The following is an 18,967-nucleotide window of genomic DNA, read 5'->3' as shown; positions in this document are numbered from 1 at the left end:
ATATTTGTGTAAAAACGTACTTGCTGAATTTCATTCTCAAGCTAAACCAGGTTACTCAAGTGGAGGTGCTACCCTGAATGCCACAGAAAAGCCTCAATAGAGATCAATTTAAAAATTCTGAAAATAAAACTCTAAAATAAGCTGTACATTCCAGAAAAAGTTTGATGCCAAGTGGAATAAAAACACATTCTGCACAACAGAGCACATTAAAGCCATCAGGTCTACAAAGCCACGTAATTAAAGATTTCTACAGAGATCCCAAATGGACCAGACTTATCTCAACAGCATCTCAAAAAAATTCTCAAAGCAGACGAAGAAGATCAAAGCATGAAGATTCACCTGTTGAGCTATAAATCCTGCAAATGAATATACAAGTATTTGCAATCTGTTCTCTAAAATGCCTGAAACTTGCCTTAAGAAATCCAGCTGCATACAACTGATGAAAAGAGCCTTTTTGCTCCCTTCCCTTTCCACACACAGTGCAACTCATCTGTTCTACTCTTGAGCGAGTCTAGGAACTAAGTTGGCAAAAATAATATCATAAATGAGTAATTTTCTGCCAAATTAGTGTCCTGAACTAGCTCACCATCGGATGAATCAGCACTAGTGCCAGCGCAAGGGAAGCAGAAGGAGCACAAGGAGCGCAGGGAAAGCAGGACCACGGTTTTCAGTAGAGTCTGCATTTAGTTCAGATCGGCTCAGAGGCATCACCAAATCACATTCTGAGAACAGCACATCCTAAAGAAATACACTAGTTCATAACCTTCATTACCTTAAGCTCCACTGACTTATGGTATGTCACTTGTTATTTATGTATTATTTATGTGGGCACCAGCAAGGGCAACTGCACCCAGGTGAGTGGGTGAGGGAGGCAGACAGCTAGACATGCTTGGCCACATGATGTCTAAATCTGAGTAAGTGGTTAAGAGTACCAGGAAATAAAGGAAGATGGAAGCACCTTGCTGCTCAGGACAACGGCAGACGTGACAGCAGCACAGCTGCTTAGATTAAAGCAAACGATCTTCCAGAAAAGAAAAAGTCACAAACGTTAAATTGGTGCCTGGCATTTGAAAGTGTCTCTCGCAGATTATCTGCCTCAAGTATGCTCACTAGCTAAGGCACAGCACTATGAAAACAAGGTGAGTCACTTGGGCATCCGTGCTTGGCTAACTCAGCACTCCAGGTTTCACAAGGACATTTCCTTGGATGAGGTGCGAAAACTGAGCCAGATCCATGTACTTTCTGCACCAACCCCCCCGTGAAAACAGGACACTGGAGAACACCGTGTAGAGATGACAGAGCGTTGGCGCAGCAGGAGCACCTCAGGTTCTCAGCGCTGCTACTAAGCCAAGTGTTACAAGAGATCCTAGGTAACTCCATGCACTTAGTAGGTACACTCCACACAACCTGCACACCGTCTGTACTAACAGAGCTCTCCCCGCTTGCCACCATATCCCTCCACCCACCACTTCAGCTGAAGGAGAAGCGGCAACGTGTATCATCTTGTGTTGGTTCAGATCCTAAACACCATCTGGAGGAGTGGGTGAGTGGGAACAGCCCCACACACACCTCCCTGACCCCCTGTGACAGCCATCTTCAGCTCCTCAGGCTTGACCGAGTGCCAGCATGCTCAGAGACTGCCTTCCACAGGACACGAAACACTCCACAACACGTCAGGAAGAGAGAGAATCTGCATCTTCTAAAATAGAGGAAGGTAGAGCCACGGAGTTACCTTGAACAGCTTAGATTTAATACCTAGAAACAGAGGACCCAATCACAAGAACTGCCTCTAGGCATGTACAAGCCAAAAGGATACAACGAAATCACACTGACTGCCACTCAGTAACAACCGTGTTCCACTAATCCTTTGGTTCTGGTGATGGCACAGGCTTCACAGAATTGGGAGAAGCAGGAAATATCACCTCTTTTGATGCCAGCTTTTGTCCTGGCCTGTCTTTTATTTGCTTGGCTTGTTCTCATAGAGCTCAGAAAACATGGAGTAGATGTAAATTCTTATAAGACAAAAGAGCAATCTTCTTCAAAACCAGGTTGAGAGGAGTTAGCGTCTCACTAACAAAGTAGAAGAATATATTGATGAGGAATTGCAGAGTCTGTTTTGTGTATGAGGAGAATCAATTTATTTTCCCTAAATTTCCTATTAGCATATTCTTATTTTTGTTACATCTGTGAATTCAGTAACAGGTATAGAGACTGTGATGGTAGCTTATGAATACAGTGTTATCTTTAATTTTAAGAATGGGCTGGAAAAAATACTGTGCGATTCAGTATTAACAAAGTTCTACACTTCATAAGGAATAAGCAATTATACAAACACACACTGGTAGATCATTAGAGAAAAAGACACAGAGGCAACAAGAGACCAAAAGCCGAGTTAGTATTAGTCTGTCTTGTAAAAGGCAATTATATTGAGATATAGAAACTGAAGTATTAGCCTTCAGACATGTGAAATTAATTCCTCCCTATTAAGCACTAGGATGGCCTCAACTATAGGCTTGGGTTCAATTACAGGCACCAGTGTCTCAGAAAAATGTGAGTCAACACGACAGAATTCAAAAAAATTACAAGAACGGTCAGAAGTATAAAAGGAAATGAGACCCGTACTCAAACACATCAGTTGCTGCTGCAAAATCAGAAAACAATCTTTTTCCCTTATCCATCAAGGTGCCCATGGGCAAAACAGTAAGTGCAGTGGTTAAATTTTGGGGGAAAAAAAGTAGGTTAGGCAGAAAAAGCCAAAGTTACTAATACTTAGAATCAACATACGATGACAGGTAAGTAATAAATATTACCTCACAGATGACCACAAGACACCTGCACTCAAGTTACAAAGAAAATCATTACCAGTACCATCTCTTCCAGACCTTTTGAGATGTAACCATCAATTTAAGAAGCACTATGTGTTACACCCTGTGAGATACACGGCTCACATGGGACTAGAAGAGGTGGCATTCCTTGAACAGCGAAAGATCCGGTTGACCCATGCAAAGTTTGAATGTTCTGGCTCAGAATCGTAACTGTTTGTCCTATTTGCAAAATCAAGTATTTTTTTCCTGAAGTGAGATTCTAAGTGTCAGTTAATAACATTGCTTCGATGCCACAATCAGCATGGGCACTGACAAAGTCAAAACGTGTTTGGATTTCCTGTGTAGCACCTATTTGCTGTTACCTGTCTACTATGCTCAGGGGACGACAAAGGAAACTGCAATGGCATGATGTTCTAACGCTTCCCAGTTTCTGTAGTGTAGAAAAGAAAGGCTGTCAAGACTTTTTGACATCAAAATATGGACGTTTAAGTAAAAGAAGTTGCAGTAAAGTCTCCCACATCCAAGATGAAATTTCTGAAATGGACAGCATGCTAACTTCACTTTGCAGTTGCTTCTGACTCCTCATTATCCTCGTGAGATGCTTGGGAGGCATCTCCTCCTCTATCCTAAACTTTTCTTCTGCCCCCACGAAGACTTGGGTCACAACAGAAACATTTCAGAACACCACTATTGCCACAGACACCTCTGATTTGACACTGTCTACCCCTAAGTGTTCAAAGAAAGAGTAAAATTAGAGAGCTGAAAACATCTGCTGCAGGAAATCAACATAATGCTGAAAATGCAGCCCCTTATAAAGTAAAAGAAGAAAATCTGAGCAAGAAGTATTTACCTGGTAATCATTCCCCCTGTAGACTGCATATTTACAAGGAATCATAAACAGATTGTGTCCATCTCTACTGAATTAAGAAGCAGTCCAATCTGCCAGCCAAGAACCATGGTAAAGCATTGTCCCCGCTCCTCCTCTTCAGGCCAAAGAATGTTCCTCCAGAGCTGCAAAACTGAATTATACGAATATGCATATTAACTGGATGAGTCTTTCTTCATAAATTCTCTAACTCATAATTAACTTTTACTTATTAATATGCTTATTCGTATAATTTAGCTTCCAGCTTTCAAAAAAACCTATGGTGGCAGATTTAAAGAAGCCTGGGAAGCCAGTGTCACGATTCCCGTCACACAGAGCAGGTCAGCTTTATACTCGCTGGAAAGAGGCTGCCATTGGACCTCACCACCAAACCTCAGTTGCAAATGTATCTTCAAGCAAGTACAAAAACAAAACAAAACAAAACAATACAACAGCTCTGAGGCTGCAGCCCAAATAAATTTTTCTAGATACCCATGTTTTACTGCAAGGCTAATGGAGGTAGTGGCCTTATCCCTGGATATATTTTTATTATGGTTTCTTTTTTACAGTGTGGGCAATTTTTTTATTCCAGCTGATACATTATTTGAAAGTTTTCAAAGTTCATCTTGCTGCTTTGGACTCTATTTTGTGTTCTTTCCAGGCTAATCTCTACCACACTCCATCTGTAAACCACATTGAGCAGCTGCAGTAACAACAACAAAAAAGCATTTTTGCAGCATATTTCATATGAGGATTTCCAAAGTGTTTGCAAACAAACACACCTCAACACACAAGTAAAATAATTCAGTATTATGCAAAAAGAACTGAATCTATTTTTGCACTCAGCAACATTCTCCTCTACTTTGTCTGCAAATAAAAAAATGAAAATAAAAAAACCAATTTTAAAAAGTCAGTTCTGTAATAGATGATACAAGTACACTCCTTGTACTTGAGTATTAGTTCTGTACTACAGCAAATACAGTCGCTTATTTAATCAGAATTATGTAGATATATGTGAAAAAACCCCACAATATATGATCAGCCATATTTCTTATCATTCTACAGTTAAAACAGCACTGAACAAAACGATTTCAAAACTGCCTTTGAGTTTTCAAGCTCATATTGCTTTTTACTAATCCAATTCTCAATCCTCCAAAATTTCCAAAAGTAAGAGTATTTACCAAAATGAGCACTGAATTTTAAGAATTCTGAGCTTCATCCACACGTCTACAAGAAGTAAACACTGTCTACACACACTCCCCACAACATCTCACCTCTAAAGACAGAGTGAATAATTTAAAAGTGCTTTACTATCTCAGCTCAAACTTAAAAAAAAAAGCTGTATTACAAAAATCTTAAGTCATTTGTACAAGTGGAATAGTTGAGGTGTTGAATGTTAAAGTTCAAGGTTCATACAGGAAACATAAGAAAGCTTGCAATGAATCTACCAGTTATTCCTTGTTAGAGGCAATCCTACCAGTCCTCATTTGCAAGAGCACTGACACTTGCAGTAACTGATCACTATTAATTTAAGAAATTAAGTTTAGCAATTAGAATATTAAGTTCTTAATCAAAAATACCAGTTTTAGACGTTCTTTTCTCCTCTTGCCAAAGGAAGAGCTTGACGATCCAGGTTCTGACTCTTGGCCTCCTGTTTTCCCATTATCATCATCCTCTTCCTCGTCTTCATCAAAGCACCATTCTGGTAGCTCAGGTGGTGACGGTGCATCATCTTCATCTCCATAGCGACGAAATAACTCCTTCAAATAGTCGCCTTTATAAATACCTGGTGGTCTAGCCTGAGCAAAAGTAGCCACAGCAGCCTCAATACTGTCAAACAAAAATTGAAAATTACTCTGGATGCTAAATTTACATGTTCTGGTCACGTTATGCCTTACCAAATGCAAGATTTATTAGGACTGAGAATTAAAACAAACTCCAAACTGGTAATTGCAAAAACATTCATTATATTTGAAACATCATGCTTAGATCAGCCTGGCAACCGTTGCTCTTGCACAAGACTCTGGATAATAACGTAGGCACTGTAAACGTTCTCAGAAGTCACTGCAGCCTGCACTGCTTTGTCTCCTTATTGCAGCTAATAGTGGTCTGCCGGTCACCTAGGTGAAACTTTAGTTATTGCTATAGAAAAGGAACGGGTGACACGTGAGGAAGTACTTTAAGGACTGAATGAAGACAGAAAAGACCAAAGAAAAAGACGAACAAACGTCATCAAGAAAAATGCAAGTGTAGAAATTCAAATATGGCCACATTTCCCTACCTAAGAATTATCTTTTCTTTCATTAGAGGTTTTGCCATCACACTGGGAAAAAAGCAGCCTAACCTTTTGGAATTAGTTCTCTTTCCAGAAGATTCTCATTAAAAAACTGTAATTCAGAAGTCTTTTACTCAGCAGCTAACACTCAATCTTAAGTGCTTTAATAAACTGCAAACTGAACCACAAAAAAATTAGCAACCAAAACTAAGAGTCATGCACCTTTACCACCTTGAGAGAACTCCAAAATATACAACAGTGAGCACAGCACAAGAGTTTTATTGTTGTGGTTTTCACAGATCCTACGAAAACGTTTAACAGAAAACACTGGACATAATCCTGTCTGCAGTTTATCACGGCTGCACAGACCAACATTTAGAAATCTTGCTAAATAAAAGAGCACAGAAATCGCAAAAAGTACACGCCCCCGTTAAGCTTCTTGACAAGCACACATATTTTAAAGCTGGAACAAAAGCACACATTACTTTCTGTGAAAAGAACTTTTTTCAGGTAAGAAAACAGCCTGCCACTGGAACAAGGAAAATATATGGCTGAAATGGGAAAAAAGAATTTAAATACAAAAGTCTTTTTTTTTGTCTGATCTGTACAGTACAGGAAGAAGCCTGAGAACTCTGAGGCAGTTTTCCCAGAACAGACAGGAACATTTCCTGAGAATCAGTAAGCTTGCTTCTCTCTTCTGATCCTTGGCAAGAGTAGAAAACAAAACATTTTCCAGAGTGAGATTATCAGATGGTCGGTCACCGGATCTCAGAAACGGCAGTTTAAGAATCTGAGTTATTTAGAAGAAGTTTTCTTCCCTGTTCTATTTTCTAAAACTCCTAATTTCTTTCTCACAAGATATTTTTATTTTGGTGTCTTTCTTACATTGTTTCACATCTTCTGTAATCAATGGTATTGAAAGGACAAAACAAACCAAAAGGGATGAGGTCTGAAAGATGCTCAAGTTTGTCCCTGCTGATACTAGAACTCTATACTATACTGCAATAGGTGGCAAGGAAAGCCAAAAGAGGCAGCAGAGATTTCAAGCCCAGAAATCTAGCTGAAAGAAAACATTATGCAAGTTCTAGCAACACAGAAGTCTTTGGGAAAAATGAGTGGTAAAAAAGAGAATCAAGTAAGGTTTCTGATCACCAGCTGAAGAGCTTTTAATCTGGATCTTCTTTCTTTAAACTGACTATAAAATACATCTCAGTATTCACAATACATCAGCAGCACTCCTGTATCATATGCTTAAGGAATGAATATGGATGGATTTTTTCCATCAGGAAAATCTTATTTCCTCATCAGCAAATAACTGCCTTATTTTAAAGGATGATATAGGAAATTGGATTCATCTTGAGACAATGCTTTGTATTAACTACCACCTTGCCGAAATTCATTCTTTTGCTGTAAATGTTTTTCCCTACCAGGCAGTATCTGGGTGTTCTGTTAAAAAAAATCTGACAGAGACGAACAAACTTAATACAATGAACTACCAGAATGAAGCTAAGAAAATAAGACATGGCTGCTAAGTTTTAAGGCTTTTCCCACAGAGATCTGAAAATAAAGAGAGGCTGCATAAAAGCAGGAGGTTCAAATAGATTCAAGTCCATTTCCTCTTCAGAACAAAGGACCAATTCCGAGTCTAATTACTGCATGTTGCTTTTAAACTGTTAGGTTAAAAGCACACAAATTTGCTAGTTCATAGGAACAGGTAGATACTTGTATGTGTCTGCTTCCTATACTCAGCTAAGATTCTGCCAAGATTCAGCCACCCACTACTAATGGTGTTCTCTCTCCATTACTGCAATGTCTTTATTCCAAGTTTACTAGCAGACAACAATGACCTATTTCTCCGCAAACAGCTTGCACATGCAAGCAAAGTATCAAATAACTGCATGTCCACTTATAAGAAAATGCCGCAACGGGAGCAGAATCTTCCTCGCTTAAAGAGCCACACAAGAAATATCTTCAGAATGCTCAAGGGGCTTGTTAAGAAACATGCCTTGCACAGGACCCCGTTAGCACTTCCTAAACACTACCAAGCATGCAAAAGTCATACCCAACAGCACGCTACAGGCAATTTATGTTCTTTTACCCTGATATTATTTGAAAAAGATCACTATTCTGTGAAGGCATCAACATTTTTAAATCACAAAAAAGCAGGTGAGTTGGTACAGAAGCCTGCTGTAGACTTTAGTCAAACAAGCAGCTGGAAACAAGGATGTTCTCTCCCCCTGACTCTTCAGAAGCAAGTATGTCCCTCTGCTGTTGCTCTAGCTAATCTCTTCAGAACTCAAAAACCAAATCTACATGAAAAGATGGAAAAGTAAGAGAAAAAAAAATCTCTCGGGCATCTCTGAACTCTACATTCTTACTCAAAATGTGGGACACATCACAGGGGAAAGACTCAATACAATACATAAATTCCTAAAATCCTCCACACAGCAGGTACAGCTGACTTTTTATCTACTGGGCCTGGAAAGCTGGACTGAAACAAGCTAAGCTACCAGGGGATGATACGAATAACATTAATATAGGTTGGTTGCTCAAGATTAGTAGGCAGTTTTAAAATAAGAAACAGTGAACACATAGGATAGCTGTCAGGACGAGGAGTAAAGATACTGAAAAAGGCTTTAGTCACTCTCCACAAATCCCTAGGAATTAACACTCAAAGTTACCTCCAGTCCAACTTCTCGACCAAGAAGGCACAGATCAGAAATCCAGTTCTATTGAAACCATGCGTGCAATGGACACCTAGACGGGAGAAGAAAAGGGCATAATCATTTGCACGTAGTTTTAATAAACATGCCTTAATTTCACAAGTGTGTTTTTGGATCCATCTACCTTCATTGGTAACAGGAAAGAGTTACCTCCTATCCCACCAAGGCAGCTCAGATCATGTAAGGCACATAAGCCTAAAAAGCAATTTACTACATTCTTTCTGCAAATTATCAGCAACAGGAGTATAGGATACTTCAGTTTGTCCCAAAACAAGGGCACTAACTTAATGCTACCAAAATGTGTCTAATACAGATAAGATTCAAACTTTTCAAATTTTAATGATCAAGCGAATGCCTGTCAGAAGACAAAACAATCAAATTAAATAACTGTGCTTTTAGTGGATTCAACAAGCATTACATTCATTTCACACCATCAGGGATAAAAATCATACCCAGAATACTCTACCTCAAACTTGAAAGCAGTGCCAACAGACCACAAGTCTATTCTAAATTTGCTAGTACCATGCTCAGACCAGACTTATTAATTTTGGAAAAAAACTAGCAACCTTCTCCAATAAAACAGTATAATAACCTTGAATTAATTATCTTTTCTGTGTAAGCAAAAAAAGATTTAGGTTCTCTCCAGCCTCTATTTTACTGAATTCAGACTCCAGTGAAAAAAGGGGAAGAGTCAAATGCGTTGGTATTTTTTTCCCTCTCAAGGCAAGAGCACCATCTAGTGATGCACAAACCCGGCTGAAAACCTGTGCTACTAAAATTGTGAAGGATTCAGGCAAGATGTTGCCTCTTGCCCATACTGCATTTTAAATTATAACTATCAGAGTAGTAAAGTTTCCAATAACGCCAAATGCAACTATACTCACTATTAACATATTTTTCAGTTATGGCCATGAAGCAAGTCACTTATTGACTTCTTGATTTCTCTACCACAGTTAGTAAAGCAAGTTTAGCAACAAGCCCCTTGATGCTTATTCAGACAAAACGTGAAGATCTATCTTTTTTTTCTATGCCCCTTCCTACACTGCAATTTATTGTGAGGTTTTTTTTATTGGAGATCCAAAAAAACGCCTACAGAGAGTAAGCTGACAAAACCCAGAAATTTTATATGGGTAAACGGGAATATGTATCAACTGTATCAGGGTTGGGTTCTGTGCCCACCACACCAAGCTTCTTAATAAAACGAGGCAAAAACTACTACAAATTTCTTAGATTCATCCACTCTAACCACCTAATAATATTAAAAGCTGTGTAATTTGCATCAAATTAAATTACTTTTGCCTTCCTCATAGAACTTGTTCCCAGTAATCATTTCTCCTTTGTTTTCTGCTTAAGTAAGATTTTTTGCATTTTGTTTCTCTAAGGTTGGCAGGCATACTCCAGTCCCTCCAGTTGCAAAAATAACGTTTCCATCCTACATTGTTCTGGCTGAATAGAAAATTCTGTTCACTTACTCATTCCCAGTTTGGTCTCTTTTCATATCTAATCTTGACACCGGGAATGAAATTGCACACAACCGCTCTCAATAAGTCCTGCAGCTGTTACTGCTGCCAAGAAGGTTAAGTCAATTTTATACACAACAAAGATAAGAACTGCATTCACTTTTGATAAAAACATCCTCCCCACCAGTCCCTCTGATGGTCTGTCAGAGGAAACACGCATCCAGAACCAGAAACAACTTTTCAGTAATACATGGAAGGGAAATGGAAAATCCCAACATTCCTCTTTTACTGTGAAAGCCTATACCACAGGTTATTGAAATGCTTCGTCACACATTCTTGTCTTCTTCACTCCTTCTAATTGACTTTTTTTCCATAGAGGTGAAGCAATCTCAATAATGGAAGAACATTCCAAAATCTAAGTCAGAAATTTGCGATGACACCAAAAATGACATTTTAGAAGTTGAAATACCAGTTAAATGGGTCTGCTATTTTTAGGATACCAACATGCTATCTATGCTCCCTAGAAATTGCTGACCATAACAATATTTCAAGTTCTGAAATATTGTTGGAGGACCAAGTGGAGGAACTGTGAAAGGAGAGTGAAAAACGAGGAACGGCTAAAGAAGAGTAGGATCAGTCATCAACAATATTTCAGAACTTGAAATACTGTTGATGACTGAGCCCACTCGCTCTCATTAACAGTTCCTCATTTTTCATCACATACTTGCATTACAGTTTAAAGAAAGCATAGGTCTCAAATTAAAACTGCACTCTCTGAAAAAAAAATAAGAAGGCAATGAAAAGTATGTGGAAAAGTGTGTGTCCAAATTAAATCTTATTTTACTCTGGGTAAAATAAAAAAAATCCTGAAGAACATTCAAGTATTCACTGTGAGACAGTGCACTACAGAAGAAAAACTTAGCCTAATATCTACTACCAGTTTTCAGCAATTAATCAGCTACTTTGTGAGATTTGCTAAAGAATCTCTGATCATTCAGTTATTGAACAGGACTTCAAATAAGCCAGACCATCAAAGGCCAAAACAATTCCTAGGCAATACATAGCCTGCATTTGTATCAGCAGAAGTTACAAAAACACAACACAAGTATCATATATTTACAGACAGTTCTTAAGCCTGTATATTTTTCTGCATTAAGTCAATAGCTGTAATCAAACTGATGGATGCAGAAACATTCTAGTGTGTGTAAAGGACAGAAGCATATTAGTTTCTGTAGTAAATGCAACCAAATCTATATATGCATAAACACTGTACTGAAGAAATTCCTTTGTTTACACTTTGAAGAATAAGAGACTGCAGACGTGAGTAAATATGAAATAAATTAACAGTAAAAACTAACAATGGCTAGAAGAAGACATACCTATAAGCTCTGAGGGATTCTTATCACTGAAGTGCTCACATACACGGATAAATGTTTCTGTATTCTCAGGTGTAGGGCACTCACCATGCCTGAAAAACACAGGAATGCACAGATTAGGAGACAGCCGGGGGAAAGGGAAGAGAAAATAAAGATTAATTACTTCAGTGGGATCTTTCAAATTAAAAGCTAAATATTTTAAAAGTGCAGACAACTTACCCTTTACACTGGAGCTTTATATATTTAATCCCCTCTTTCTCTATATCATTCCTATCATAGAATCTAGTAGTGTTGGTCAAGTCTACCAGCAAACCCATTTTAACCTAAAAAAAAACCAAACAAAACAGAAAAAATAAAAAGAAAGTAAACTTATATAGACGGTTCAAGTAGCAGTGCGTAAGTACTAAATGGCTAGTAACATCCAAATTAAAAGCAATGGTAGGCTACAGTTGCAAGTTTAAAAACTCATAAATACTGCATTTGTTTATAAAATTTATATTTTACCACAATCACAGTCATCTGTGTTTCTTTGTGAATCAGCACCATCATTCATTCAAACACTTCCACTTGTTCCCACTAACATTTCGAAATAAGAAAGATCTGCCAACAGCAGGAAAGTATCTGGTACAGAATTATTTTAACATGTTAAAAGACAAAATAAGGTAGAATCGGGTGCTCTTATGCTTTAAGTAGAACAATATTAAAGATTGGCATAGTGGAAGTACCATAAGAAAAATTAACTACTGAGACATTTATGAGTGTACTCTCAGAAAAGAACCAACTCATTTTAATTTACCCAGCCATTAGAGTGCAAGACAAACACAGACATTTGCAAGTTTGAAACAGAAAATCTCTTAAATTCTCAGACACATTTAATTCAAAGCTAAAATGGGAAACAGCTTGAAATCTCCAAAGATGCTGTCAGTAATTCGGGTGGCAGTGTCAACCACTCAGATACTGGGATGTACCTGAATCCAGGACGTCTTGACCACTCTACCCTAATGGGTCCCCTTGTGCATGAACTTACTTTTTTAGTGTTTGGTTTTTATAGCTGTAAAATGGGTTTTCTTAAGCAGCTTTGTGGAAGTTACTCTTTTTAAAAAGCAAGATGGAAAGCAGAAATTCCACTGGGTGGCATCCAACATAGAGACCATCAGCAAAGTGTATCCCACTGACCATTGGTCCAAACAAAACTTCCACCAGCCATCAGCCTCCCAGCATTACTGCGCAAAAATCAACTCACTAACACCTCTGTACTGAAAGTATTTCTGCTTTCCTGCCTTGTAAGTGCAAGTAATTGCTTTTGGTCACAATGCTGAATGTCATGCTTTCAATTAGGATCCTCACCATGAAAGCAGATGCCTTTGTGAAAGGAATTTTAAGAGTGGTAGTTTAGCAAAATCCTTGTTCCACAGCTTTCTCTTTTTTAAAGATACAGCAACAGCACACTTAAAAATACCTGAACACTGAAGCATGTTACACATGCAAAACCACGAAAGAACACTGCATCTTCAATATATTTAAAACTCAGCACATGCTCATAAACAGGATTTTCATCAGGCTTTATTTACCTTAACACCAACAAATGGGCAATAACTTAGCAGTGCAGTTGGAAGGATTACAAATCAAAACACTGCTTCCAAACTATTCAGAAAAGAACAGTTCCAATTACAACTGGAACGCAGCTCACAAACAGCTGCTTCACATGGGTATGTTGTTCAGTGGATCCCAAAGGCAGATTTCCATTTATCTACAGAGGTAGCTGTCCATGGTATTAAAAGGTTTGATTATATACTTTTAGAATACTTTTCCTACTTTCCTAATACTTTTATACTTTCATAGTATTTTACGTATCCGATACTAAAAAGCATCATAACGTTATGACAGGAGCATTAAGCAGTTGTAGCGTAAAATCCAAATCGGTTATGAACTTCTTGTTTACTTCAAACTTCACACATTGCATTCTGAATTCTTTATTTACTTATTACTGAGTTTTGCAGGAATATAAGCTGCTTCAGTAGGGGTCCACCTGAAAACAGCTACATCACCTGAAACTTCAAACATGTAGTGCCAACCAAGCTGCTAAACATATAGACTGACAGCACACCAGCCAGTGCCTCATTATGTCGGAAGAATACAAAGGGCAATTAATTCAATTATTATTTTCCTCCCTCTCCATTCTTAACAGCATTTTGCATATATGTCAAAGGGAATATCTCAGAAAAATGTAAGAATCTCTCCTTGTGTTCTGCAGCCTATCAAGAGTGTGGTTAGAGCTGGGAAAAAGTCTGAACGAGAAGCGGGTGTGTTTCCACCAAAGAGCTCCAGCCTAGTCCCTGAACTACCCTCCCTTTTGCCCAGCTTCCACATAGCTCAGCTTGACAACCTGTTCTTTACGAGCAATATGGGGTTAGGTGCAACACTAACAAGGTGTCCTCAGCTAAGGGGGGGAAAAGGTATTTTCAAAGATTAAGACTTAATGAAAACATCATTTTAAAGCAAAGATTTTTGCATTCAGTTCCAGTCTAGTAAGAAAGAAGGCATTTCAAAATGTGAACTGCTCTTGAACAAAATGTTGTATCATCTGACAGTCTAGAGAAAGGGGAAAAGAATAGTGAGGAAAACAACCTTAAATAAAGCATGAAGACAGATTAAAAGGTAGCACTGTTTAATGTATTGAATTATTAAAGGAGAGCTATAAGCAGAAATGCAAGTGATTTGCAGGACGTAGTTTACATCCTCCCATACAAAAGTAGGAGAGATACATTCCATTTTACTGTTTAAAACTCAAAGCCAATTGCCAACCCCACTGTTCTCTAATACCAGCAGCATCAAATGTTCCCACCAGAAGCTTCCAAACTTCCCAGACTCCTGCTACAATGAAGAATCATCACTGAGAGGATTCATGAAAGCACAAAAATCAGTTTTATTACAAAGCTTTTAAACTTAAAGAATACTTGCATGCTTTTCCCTCAGCTCTTAGAAATCGCTCTTTTGAACATACTCACAGATTTCAGTTTCCTGACAGACAGGAAGATGTAGAAGCCAGGAGAACACTACAATGTACTTCAGACTTAAGAGTCTGAAGCACAGCATTTGGGATGTTGCATTGAATTTGAACAGAAGAATGAAATAAAGCAAAACATCCGCTAGAAAGGAAATTCTGAACTACAGGCCTCTAGGACTTCTGGCCTGCTATTTCTTTGCAATTATTACAAATCATTTCAATCATGTACAAGTGAAGATCTTGTGAAGTGACACTGTTGCTCATACATTTCATGGAGCAGTAACCAAACAGGCTATACAGGATATAATTTAGCCAAAACTATAAAAGCATGTATGGCATACAGAGCGTATAAGCCCTGAAAGAAGTTTCCTTGCTTTACAGAAAGCATCAGCATTTGCTCTCTCAGTTCATGGGATTAACTGCACATAACACACTGCCATTTAGAGAGTGCAAGGAAAGAGAATATATAAATATCATATTTTTTAATTTAATATATTTTTAAGTGGGAAGATTATGTAGCACATCAAAGTATAAAATTACAGTGTTCCAAAAATCCATGCAAAAAACCACTGGTACCACAGGAATCAGAACATCTCAGTCACTAACGCAAGGTTATATCATGCTTGTCCTGACCAACCACAACTCACACCTACAGAACAGACTCTCATGCTCAACACACAGGTGCTCTGCTCTGCAGCCCTGCCATCACACCAGCCAGCACAGCCATCCTCGCAGTCATGCTCTCATGAGTTTGCTCTAGAAAATTCTTAAAGGAAGCTGACTTTTGAAAGATCATCTAAGCTAAAATAGATAGCCACCCATTGAGGAAAAAAAAAGTCTTTCCAGGCAATGTTTTGCATGAATCACAGCTTTCAGTCCACCACGCCCATTGCATGGCACCGCTTTGGAAGAAAGAGTTCTTTCAAATTGCTGAGCAACTTCTCACTAAAATATATTTATTTCTTACAAGTATTGTTGCAACACTACAATCTTGGACATCACATTGAAACACAACTGAAACTAGTTATTTTTCTTCCTTCTAATTGTAAAAAATGACTGGATAGAAGGAAAAAAAGCTTACTGATAGCTTGAAATTCTCATTTTCTACATACAGTGATACCAAGATCTTCATACCACCTCCATTCTGCTCATAGTTATTTTGGCCAGGCTCTCCATGTCCTCCTACGGTTATAAAAGCCCTCCTCCTCACTTTCTCACATTCCAGCTATCTCCAACTATTAATGCCGTATGCCTGCGCTCTTCTGCTGCTGTGCAATTAAACGGGCTCAGTTACATTCCCCTTGTATGACCCCAGAAGTTTCTCATTAAACATTGGAATGTAAAACATTGGAATGTAAAACATCATCCCCAGGAGGGACGGAGCATACTACAATACACTGAATTCTCTCCAGTCCCAGGATTTTTTCTCTTGCAATTCTTATTTGAGGAAAAATAGCTTAACTCATTGTTTGACATTACCTGTGAAAACAATCATGTGGCTGAAAACTGATAAGGAGTTTTCTGAATAGGAATACTGTAACTGGAGCACACTAATTGCCCAAACGTTCCCTTGAGTTAACTAATGTCCTAGCTCTTCTTAACAGAAATAAAACTATCTTTTATGAAGCACAAACAGTACTAACTTATCTACTCAAGAGAGATTTTAAAAAATTATTCAAACTGTCTCTAATTATTTGTCCTGCGATTTTTTAATAAGACATTAAGATACTACGTCAATATTGGCAATCAGAAATAAAACTGGGTTGCCATCCCTTATCAAATCAGTGTCTAACATTCAACCAGCTTCATGAGAAAAACGAATCACACAGGAAGTCTGTGAGAGAAAGTTGCTCCCAGACAGATGTTGTCTTAAATGCTTAGTCAGTACCTTCAAAAATCTGTAATAGCAGCTATATCTAACTATTACCAAAATCCAGGTGTAAAAGTTTCTGCAGAAGTCTCTTATTTGGGAGCTAATTTACTTGGACTTAAGTAATGAGCAGGTTACAGAAGTGACTCATTCTGCCAAGTATTAGCAGTAAAACACAATGCAGTGACACAATGAGAACCACGCTCTGTGAGCCACTTGTGTCTTGAGAAAATCCACTTTTCAAGGTTTCCTCAATTGCACACTCATCTCATTGCCAGCGTGTTGGCAAACTGCTGTCCCACAGATACAGCACTCCAGTAACCACCACGTATCTTGGCAAATAAAAAGTCGTATGTTTTCAAATAGCAAACATTTAAGCAACAATACCAGGGTTCAAGACAATATAATAGATCTTATGAGAACAGGGAGTTTGAGAGAAATTATATGTTAACCAAAAATAATAAAATGTAAGCGAGGATCCTAATGCTAGTAATTGTGCTATCAGTTTCTAATCATCTAATGTCAATCAAGACATTACAAATTTGCAGTATTGCAATAGAAGTGATTGATGCGCCTTGCGGAAAGGCCATGAAGGCTCATCATGATTTCTTATTTGGCTACAAATCACTGAAACAAATAGCCAGAAATTCTGAGTCAGTCTCCGAAGTTCTCTAGAACTTCAAAATATATGCAGAATTTTAAATTACTTTAAAGCACGACTAAGATTGGTTTTGGAAAATTCCTAGGTATGTCCAATAAAGCCAGTCAGAGTCAGAAACAACATAATACATAAAAGAACTCAAGCAGAATTTAGAATTCAAACAAGAAAAATCCCATCAGTTCAAGCAACTGGGAACGGACACATACGCTTCACTGACAGCACGTTCTGATCACATTAGCCCATGGGTATTTTATTGCTGCTACACAGAGTAGCTCACCAACTACTTCATACCTAAGCCTAAATAAAGTTTCTGTATTTTAGTCACTTGATTTCTGATGTTTAAGCTTAAGTTCAGAATTAATGTCACTTAGATCAACAGGAAAAAAAAAAAAAACAAAAAACAAACCAAAAACCAAGCCAGAGGAAAAAAATGTCACTAGCATGATTAGTCTTATCAAACAGTCAAAAAAAAATGGATGCTAACCTCCTATTTAACAAAGAGATTAAAAACAATTAGGTTTTAGGCCTTTCTTCCCCTGGGAGGTTCAAAATCCCATCTCCGACATCTCCAGATGCACTGAACTGAGCACAACCCTTCACAGTCCTACAGGAAAGGCTGGCGAGGTCCCATTCCCCACCTTTATTGTCAAAGCTGTGTTACGGTGCAGAGCATCCAAGTTGAAGTAAGCAGACAGAAATGGGCAAAACAGAGATGAAGAAATAAGCCAGAAGCACAACTCTATAACCCAGTGGTAAAGGCATCCACCCATCTTCCTGAGTCCCAATCTATGCTTTAAATTGTTTTTCCTATTTATATTTTTCCACAAGTTACTAGATAAAATCCATAAACTGTTTTATTCCATACTTGGGTATGACCTGTCAGATATAATAAAGCACTTTATGCTTCAAAAGAAGAAAATGATGCATCAAAACTACAGTGTTCTAAGAATTTCTCCTTTCACTTCTAAACGCTTTCACTCCTAATAAGCAAAATTGCAACTTAACGTATCCATACGCAAGAGTCATTTGCAAAACTGCAAACTCAGACTATCTGAATTTTGACAATGACATCTCTCCAAGATGCAACAGTAATAACAGAGAAGAGTGAGATTCTTGTTCCTAACCCAGTGAATGAGCTGGAGGATTTTGCCCAATTCTTGCCTATAAAAAAGTACTTTTGGAAATTCAGGAGTTGCAGAGAAAACCTGAAAATGTAAACAACAAAAAAATTCTGTACAGATCTCCCAGAGAAAGCCATCAACCGCTGTTTTTCTTAAATCTGAAAAGCAACATTTGAATAAACATAAATAATGAAAGTAACGTTTCAATGACTAGAAAAATTTAACTTTACCTTCAGACTTTTTAAGTAGTTGGATAACATACTTGGGTGAAAACGATTTTCTTCAGCAACCTGTTCATCGTATCTTGGTCCTAACATTGTCTTCAAAGGTAAAAACTTCCCTATAAAAGACAATCAAATTTTGCAGTATTTTATGTATACTCATGTATATGCACGCTTACAGCATAGCAATTTCAAAGCAACATGCTGAGCAGATTTAGAGGTTCACCTTCAATGAAAAATAATCGCAGGAAAAGTATCAACCATTGAACTGGAATATTTTTAAGTTCTCAGAATTCACAAATAAGTTTAGAAGTTTAAAGAAAATACAGATCAGCTCACCTAAAACAAAGTAATACAACATTTTTAGCTAGCCTTTAGTGCGATTTAAGCTGCAGAGCTACAGCACACAACAGAATAAATTAGAAGTTGAAAATATGAAAATAGCATTTTAAATGACATTTTGTTACCCAAGCATGTAAATACCAGCTCTGATGACCTGCAAACATAAAAATGGTAAAGATCACTGGGGGGGAGAGAAAAAAAAAAAAGGCATTTGGACCAGA

General features: G+C 37.9%; 1 protein-coding gene across 1 annotated transcript in view; it reads right to left on the bottom strand.

Annotated features, from left to right (window-relative positions):
- The window catches only part of RNGTT (RNA guanylyltransferase and 5'-phosphatase), a gene marked incomplete at its 3' end in the record, with an annotated part of 46,898 nt that extends 28,381 nt beyond the window's left edge, over positions 1 to 18,517 (bottom strand). Inside the window, exons 1-5 of the mRNA XM_010187610.1 lie at positions 18,414 to 18,517; positions 11,744 to 11,847; positions 11,528 to 11,616; positions 8,647 to 8,722; positions 5,271 to 5,520 (exon numbers count right to left, since the gene is read on the bottom strand). Of these exons, the coding sequence (XP_010185912.1) occupies positions 5,271 to 5,520; positions 8,647 to 8,722; positions 11,528 to 11,616; positions 11,744 to 11,847; positions 18,414 to 18,500 (606 nt within the window). The remainder of the gene's footprint in view (positions 1 to 5,270; positions 5,521 to 8,646; positions 8,723 to 11,527; positions 11,617 to 11,743; positions 11,848 to 18,413) is intronic.
- Positions 18,518 to 18,967: the final 450 nt, after the last annotated feature.

Source organism: Mesitornis unicolor, unplaced genomic scaffold (assembly GCF_000695765.1).
Source record: "Mesitornis unicolor isolate BGI_N332 unplaced genomic scaffold, ASM69576v1 scaffold47276, whole genome shotgun sequence".
NCBI lineage: Eukaryota > Metazoa > Chordata > Aves > Mesitornithiformes > Mesitornithidae > Mesitornis > Mesitornis unicolor.
Note: the sequence above shows the minus strand (reverse complement) of the source record. Positions and strands in the feature narration are given on the sequence as shown.